The following is an 8,561-nucleotide window of genomic DNA, read 5'->3' as shown; positions in this document are numbered from 1 at the left end:
GAGCAGCGAAGCGGCGTTCAGCAATTTGCTATTCGGATACAGTTGGCCACCGTATCCTCATCGTTCTCGCGGTAGGTGCACCTTCCCCTTTTTACCGTTGTAATTTGCGTGCGATCCCGCGCAGCGTGCGCGAGGAAAATTAGTTGTTGCGTGCGAGCGGTTAGTTCGCGGTAATCTCGGTTTTCTCTCTCTCTCAATCTGCGTGTGTTGTCATTCGCGCAAGCGTGCGTAACTCTCTCTCGGCAAAACCCTCGTGTAACTAAGTTGCATAAATAAAGTGAACATTAATCGTCATCTTCGAGTTAAATAGTCGTTATTGAGTCATTCCTTTGTCCGGAGGTCGCGTCAGTATTTGTTTACAGTAGATTCGAATTCGCCGGTAGCGTAGCACGAATCACGAAAATATCGATAGGCGGGAATCTTCAACTTGGGTTCCAGCGGCGGCCGCACGAGCGCTACTAGTAAGGGCGACAGCGCCGCCAAGCGGCGAGTTGGGGGAACCCAACTCGGATTAGTAAGGAGACTCTGCGCAGGCGCACTCCGAGACAAGGTAGGTTGCTGTGCTTTGAGCACAGAGATAACAAGGCGTCGTCTAGTCGTAATAAAGGTACTTTCAAGAGATTGTCGACTAAACGGCGGCCTGTTACAGTAGATATGAATAAAAATTTCTTAAATGAAGCTATTTTGTAGGGCTTAAAAAATCTACGATTTGAAGAAAGAAAGTTTCTTCTAATTCAAAAATGACCGAAATATCGGCAAAAAATAGAAAAATGGTCAAAAACAGATTTTACGTATGCACCTAAATACAAAGATCTGCAAATGCATTTAAGATAATAATTTTAAATAATAAAAAAGCTTATCGAAAGCGAATCAAGATTTCATTAAAGGTATTTTTAATTACGCCTAGCTGGTAAGATTTTTCGAAGACATTATTTCTAATTAATTTAGGTTTGAGAAGTAAAGGTGTAAATTATTTAAGAAAATACATATTGTTTGCAACTATAATACAACAAATTACTACTTTGACAATCACAACGTTTATTATAGGTAATACTTTGCACGAAGACTAGACATACAATAGCTCTGATAATGTATGCAATGATTAGACTAAATAGATTTGGATTATACATGATTATTTGTATTTTTATTACAGTATTCGGATGCAAGTAGTTGTGCGTATGCTTACTCTTGACAATTCAGTGTTGTATTTATATGAGCTTGTGCTTATAATTACGCATTTCTTGACAGTAGAAGATTCCTAAGTTGGGCAAAGGACTGAAACAGAAGAGTATATATTGTTATTTCTCTTAATATTTTTGATATTTAAATAAATTTTTTTATGTAATAATTTATAAAATATAACAATATATATGGAATTATTTTCTAAACATATAGACCCGACAATCGCCATAAAAAGCGTGTCGTCATTATTAACACTCACTTTAGTCGTGAAAATTGATCCAAGTATAAGATAGGGATATTTTGTGAGTCATCTTAACATGTTTTAAGAAAACCAGTGTTTAATAAAAAAAAATTGAATATTTCTTTCTTATCGGATAAAAATTGTCTTAATGAAAATATCGCCATGAAACTTTTCACATCTGAAAGAACTTGGTATGAACTTTAATTCTCCTGTTTGTGAGTCTTAAAATCTTCTTTAACAGCCCTAGAACATTGTAACATCTTATTTTTTGAAAAAAATTGACTTTACTACGCATTTACGAACGTTAGAGTGAACGAAAATTATTTTAGAAAGACTTGTGGAATTACTTAGAACCTGTACTAAGAAATGAGTGGAGCTCAATTCTCAGAAAAATTATTTTATTATTTTTTCGACTAGTTTTATTAAGAAAAAATAATCCGTACTATTGGAAAAACTGACTGACAAACATGAAAAAATAATCGTTTTGAAAATCTGCTTGATTCATTCCATAGTAAAGAACGAAGGTAACGGGACTTCTCTAAATAATATTCGTTTTTCTAATATTCAGAAAGACGTGACAAAGTCAATTTTTTCAATAAATCAAATGGTACGATTATACGAACGTTTTAAGATCTCTAAATCAGATTTTGGTACCCATAAGTATATAATAAAATCTCTTACCGAGTCCTTCAAGATAAAAAATTTGTTATGGTGATATCTTTACAATTGTTACATGACAACAAGAAAAACTTTCAATATTCACAATTTAACAGCGACCGGTCCCCTTAAATGTGACTATTTGCTATAGTTTGAAATATAAGTACATCACAAAAAATCTTAGTTATTTTGTAATTTGTAAAGATTTTTTTTAAATATGATAGTTCTAAATGTATTTATTATTATTTTGGTAAGTTATGATAATATAATATATTTTCAGCCAAAAGGTATTCGATAAAATAAAAAAATTATAAGAATACAATTTTTATATAAAAATATCAAATGAATACTTTTGGTTGAAATAAAAATAAAACAAATTACTTCACATATAGATAAATACATATCCAATGTATTAGTAAAGTTCATAACTTCTTCAAAATAATTATCAATAAATAGATCTATCACACTTGCTATGATGAATACTGTGTCAAAGTATAGAATGTTCTGAAATAGATTTTTTACACGTGTTTACGTTCATGCTAACAAGTTGAGTGAGCGACTATCTTGCTTGAGAAGAGAGAACGAGATAGCACGATGTCACACTAACAGACTATCTCTGTCTCTTGACTCAATTTCAGTAGTAACATGTACGTGTGTCAAATGATCGATAGCGGGCAGGTGACGGCAGAACGTTCCCAACACATATTAGTATAAAAGGAAAATATTTATGTAAAAATTATAAATCTCAGGATCTACATGACGTAGAAAGTTGAAATTTTAACTGTAAGTAATTTACGTTAAAAGAAATATCAGAGAAATAGTTCGATCACTTTAAGGTCATTTTTTGATCTTGAAAAAAATTCATAAACGTGAAAATTTTGTTATAATGTTTGGTTTTTGCTCCACAACTTGATCATTACGTCGTTGAAACCTATAAATCATATACTTATTTGAAAAGCTAAAACAATTATGTTTTTGAATTTCTATCTTAAAAAATTTTTTGATTATTAGGTCCTAAGTATGCAGTGTCTGAAGTTGCCCTCGCAGAATTATTGTATAATTTGATATTATAAGACAATTTTACGTTAAAAACTATTATGTGATACATATTTTCAACCTATTTTTTTTGCAGAACATGATGGCGCGATTAGTTTCATTATAGAGTATACTCGATGAAAATTACAACTGAAAAACCTCTGTAAAATATGGTTTTACACTTCAAGAGTTCTATTGGTGAGTTCTACAATATAACGAATAGTGTTATCGTGTTTTACAGAAAAAAATACTTCAAAAACATGTATTACATTATTATTTTCAACCTATTTTACTTCATAATTATAACAGGAGGCACTTGCATTGTCTCTAAAGGAATTTTGTAATTTATAAATAAAATTAATCGCGACGATAATTGGCGATAATAAAACAAAGAGCAGAAAGAATATCTACCGGGACGAAAATAAAAGAAATATAGCTAGCAATACTTTAAATAATTGTGACGAGAGCAGGCCGTGTGCCGGTCTCTCGTCTGCGTTCTCCCTCCTCCACTCGGCAAGGCGTGTAGGCCAACGTTAGGCGCATTAAAGTATGCGCCTAACACTTGGTCTTTTTGTTTCAGCGCCAAGGACGAGCCAGCGCAGTTGAGCGCAAGAAAAAGTTGAGGAACGCGGAGAGAGAGTGAGAAAAAGAGAGAGAGAGAGAGAGTATTAGGCCCATGCAGGGATTGGCAGGCGCGCATCGCGTGACCGATAAGCGGAGCGCGTGCCGCCTAACTAATAGGTCAAGGTAGGGAGGGGAGCGAGCGTCGCTGATCGGCTGCAAGAAGAGCGCAAGAATTAGTGCGTGAGAGAATCGAAGCCCAGTCCTATTAGAGAGCAGAGTCGAAGCCCAGTCCTACTAGAGTGCAGTAGTCCTGCTAGAGAGTGCAGTTTGGGATAGCCGGAAGGAAGGTCAACTCTACCGGCAACAGCTTTGTCTGCGACCGCACCCAGCCCCCCCTGCAAGAAGAGTCAACGTCGCCTGTGAATACCTGGTCAGCGATAGCAGCCAGCAGCTAGCAACGATCTGACCAGCGACGACGACCGGTACTTCCTGCGGCAGCACATCGCCCGGGATCCACGACGTTGTTAGGAGCGGTGAACAAAGGTCAAGCCTTCTTTTCTTCTTTCTCTCTACACTCTCTTTCTCTCTGGTGATGCGACGGCCGGTGCGCGTTGAATAGGATAGCCAGGCATCCACGTGCCGGCTATCTAAAGGTCCGCATTTAAGTTTAATTTGTAGTAGTGTAAGTTGCGACCGGCGAATTGTCCAGTCGCCCACGTGCCGGGCAGTTCATCCGGTATAGGTTCGCGTAATTTAAGTAAGTTTGGCATCCCTTGTGAGTTTGGTAATTGAGAGACAAATGAGAGAAATGGTTTGATAATGAAATTTAGAAATAACGGTTAACTGATTTTCTTTGTGAACTAAGGGCAAAAGAGTGCGCGTAAAAGAATTTCAAGTTTTCGGTATTTTGAATTCTTTGTTAGTGCTTGCCAGTGACCTTTCTTAGTAGCGGTGTCGGATGACAACGGTGCGTTATTGAGTCGCTTTGACGCTAGACGACTGCGTTCTTTCCTCGCTTTAGTTTTTCTTTGTTTTAAGAATTTTACTAAACTGCCTATTCAAAAATTACGGTAAGTAAATTTTGATAAATTATAATTTCTTTCCTTAGGCGTAAGCAAGGCGATTTCTTGCCGGCTTATAGCTTGGAAAGAAATTAGTTAGTAAGGTATCAGATTACACGGACCGGTCGAGACTTGCTTAGCCCCATAAGCTCGCGTCGTAGTCAAGTTACGGATTTTCATTTTTAGAAATAACAATGTCGCTAGCATGTAGAGATAAAATAGTCTTGCGCAGAATATTACGCGATGCGCATGCGAAAAAATTAAAACGCAAAATTGATTCCACAGAACCGGCTGTTCTGTTGGAATTAATGCGCTATCGCGAACTTAGCTTACACGGCGACCTTGAAGAGTTACAAACCCGGTATTTTCGATATATGCTGTTAAGAGAGCGGCCAGATTTGCAGCCACCGTTGCGCTCGAGCTATTTTGCGTCAGGCCGAATTCCGGAAAAGCTGTACGACGAACAGCAAGAAACGACGGTAAACAGTGCGCGGAACGCGAACCTGGGCGATGAGTTCGCGGTAGCTGCAGTACCTTTGGCGGCCGAATTATCATGTGAACAAGAGCAGGAGACACAGGCTAAAGCAAGTGTTGCCGCTTCTTGTGAACAAACTCGACCGCCGGGCGAAAATGCAGTCGCGCTCGGTAATAACGACGTGTTACCGATGGCGGCTCGCTCGCCGTCGGACAACAGGAACGAACGCGCACGCGAACAAGTCGCGCAAAACCAAGGCGAGCGTAGCACTAGCGCGATAAGCCAGATTTGGGGAGCCCTCACAGCAGTACCGCGTTGGATATATAGACGAGAAGTACGGCAAGGTGTTACAGACGGCGCGAATACAGTATTTAAAGTTGAAAGAGAGGCGATGCACAGTAGAGCGGCTCAGGCCGAACAGCAGGCTTCATTGCCGCCTCAAGCCAAGCCGCTCGGCGACCGCGAGACGCTAACCGCGCCAGCGGTTGCGACTGAGTCATCGGCCCACGCGAACGCACCAAACAATAGAGCAGGTAGTACATTCCTCTATGCCAATTCAAGTAGATCGGCGAGCACGAAATATCACGCGCCTAGAGTAAGTTCATGGGTTGAAGACTGGGAGCGCGAGGTAAGGGTAGCTACTAGAGAGGAAGTGGAAATACCAGCTCCATTAGGTGAAGGTTCGATTACACAGGACCACAAATGGGAACCGGAAAAAGTCCTTCGGCAAAATTGATACCCTATATGTATTTCGACGCGCTGATTCCAAATCCGAGGTCCACATAACCCCAGCACGTCGTGTTCAAGGACATTTGAAGGTCAAACGCATTTACTACGGGAAAACATAAAATCTGACCACGGATTCGGAAAGATCGGGAAATTTTACGTCCAAATATGTATTTTCTATTTTTTCCAACATGACCCTCCAAGGTCATCTGAGGGTCAAATGACTCACCGATAGATCAAATTCGTATTTCCCACATACATCATCACAACTAAAGACATGCGTACAAATGAGTCAGGTATCTTTAGGTTTCTCGATGCGCTGAATCCAAATCCGAGGTCCACATAACCCCAGCACGTCGTGTTCAAGGACATTTGAAGGTCAAACGCATTTACTACGGGAAAACATAAAATCTGACCACGGATTCGGAAAGAGCGGGAAATTTTACGTCCAAATATGTATTTTCTATTTTTTCCAACATGACCCTCCAAGATCATCTGAGGGTCAAATGACTCACCGATAGATCAAATTCGTATTTCCCACATACATCATCACAACTAAAGACATGCGTACAAATGAGTCAGGTATCTTTAGGTTTCTCGATGCGCTGAATCCAAATCCGAGGTCCACATAACCCCAGCACGTCGTGTTCAAGGACATTTGAAGGTCAAACGCATTTACTACGGAAAAACATAAAATCTGACCACGGATTCGGAAAGAGCGGGAAATTTTACGTCCAAATATGTATTTTCTATTTTTTCCAACATGACCCTCCAAGGTCATCTGAGGGTCAAATGACTCACCGATCGATAAAATTCATGTATTCCATATACATCATTACACTACAGATTTTTAACTATAATTTGGTCACGTATCTTTAGGTATTTCGACGCGCTAAATCAAAATCTGAGGATCCTCGGTCTCAAATTCAAATATGAGTTACGGTGAGAACTTAGTTCATGGTTGTGTTAGCTCTCTTTATGGTTTTCTCGCGCGGATATTGCCAATCGATTCCAGCAATTAAAATTCACCTAGCTTGATATATAGACTTGATTTCAGATAGTGATGTCGATCAAAAAGATTTACGAATGACGCGTTCTTTTATTAGCAAACGATCTGCGGAGCGCTTTTCTTTTGTGTGGAGTAGTAGTGTCTCTTTTAAGAGACCAACAATAGTCTGACATCATGTTCACATCCCAATAGCCTTGATATCTTCTTTCGATGTCTTTGAAGTCTTGGTGGAATCTCTCTCCTTGCTCCTCGCTAAAGTCTCCTAAATTTTCAGGAAAGTAATCAAGATGAGAATGAAGAAAATGAATTTTCAAATTCATCAAGCAACCCATTATTTTGTAATTACCCAACATCTCATTTACTATATCTTCGTAATCGTCGTCTTTATTATTTCCTAAAAATTTACGCTGAACTTCTCTAAAGCTTTGCCACGCGTTGCGTTCCTTTATCGTCATTCTTCTTTCAAATTCTTCATCTCGTAATAGTTCTCTTATTTGTGGACCATCAAAGACTCCTTCGTTGATCTTTGCTTCCGAAAGTTTTGGAAATTTCTCGAAGAGATACATAAAAGCGTTGCTTTCGTCTTGTGAATTTTTCATTGCTTTAATGAACTGTTTGACCAAACCAAGCTTAATATGCAAGGGTGGGAGGATGACTTTATTTGCAGGTATAAGACTTTCGTGTAAAACATTTTTATTACCTGGGGTCAAATTTTGTCGAAGTGGCCATTCTTTTCTCACATAGTGTTGATCTCGGGCACGGCTATCGCATTCACAAATGAAACATGGATATTTCGTGAAGTCACTTTGTTGACCCAACAAAATTGTTGTTATTTTCAAATCTCCAACCAACTGCCACCCGTGAGTATCATAATGCAATTTCTGTAGCAGTAAATCGAGATTACTATATTCCTCTTTCAAGACAATGGAATGACCAATTGGTATAGGGGCGTATATGTTACCGTTATGGAGTAAAACTGCTTTCAAGCTTCTCGTAGAAGAATCAATAAACAGACGCCAATCAATAGCTTCATACTCTACGTTTCCAAATTCATTTATCAGTCCTGCAACGTCGTTGCAATAAACTGAATCGCATTCTTTCGAAAAAAATTTTCTAAATTGTTGATCACGATTTCGGTAAAATGTGATGGAAGTACCAGGAGCCAGACAATTTTTTTCTTTCAATCTAGATGCTAATAGTTCCGAAAGTTCTTTTGAAAGTCCCGTGTCTCGAACTAAGAATGATTAAACCCATGAAATGTCTGGTCTTGCTCATCATCTTCTATATCTTCCATTCCATCAGTGCAACCTCTTCTACTTGGCCCCTCTCTCGTTGATTCTTCTGTTTGCATTTCTATATTCTCAGCACCTACATCGGACACATTTCTACTGATCGAAATCTCAGGTTCTTTAGCATCCAAGGTGGCGAGGACATTGTATTCGTGTGCCGAAAACCAGGGCACCTCCTCGTGGTGGCGGCGGGTAACGGCTTTTTTTGTCTTTTTTGTTTTCCGGCAAAGCCCTGGGGTGAAGGCATTATGCCGTCATGGTCGGCACACGAAAGAGTACGATGCAGGGTTTCGGATGCCCAGTATCGGCGGTTGGTCGGGGT

The 8,561-nt window shown here is 39.2% G+C and overlaps 1 protein-coding gene across 7 annotated transcripts in view; it reads right to left on the bottom strand.

Annotated features, from left to right (window-relative positions):
• Window positions 1-991: 991 nt before the first annotated feature.
• Window positions 992-8,561, bottom strand: part of LOC131675570 (fasciculation and elongation protein zeta-2) — a 771,588-nt gene continuing 764,018 nt past the window's right edge. For 4 of the 7 annotated variants that reach the window (XM_058932684.1, XM_058954818.1, XM_058954898.1 and 1 more), the window contains one exon: window positions 998-1,275. In XM_058932684.1, coding sequence (XP_058788667.1) covers window positions 1,259-1,275 — 17 coding nt within the window. In that variant the 3' untranslated portion in view covers window positions 998-1,258. Of the gene's footprint in view, window positions 1,276-8,561 lie in introns of all 7 variants that reach the window. The other 3 variants (XM_058954620.1, XM_058954665.1, XM_058954734.1) reach the window with 2 other exon arrangements.

Source organism: Phymastichus coffea, unplaced genomic scaffold (assembly GCF_024137745.1).
Source record: "Phymastichus coffea isolate CEN01 unplaced genomic scaffold, Cenicafe_Pcof_1.1 PCOF00001, whole genome shotgun sequence".
NCBI lineage: Eukaryota > Metazoa > Arthropoda > Insecta > Hymenoptera > Eulophidae > Phymastichus > Phymastichus coffea.
Note: the sequence above shows the minus strand (reverse complement) of the source record. Positions and strands in the feature narration are given on the sequence as shown.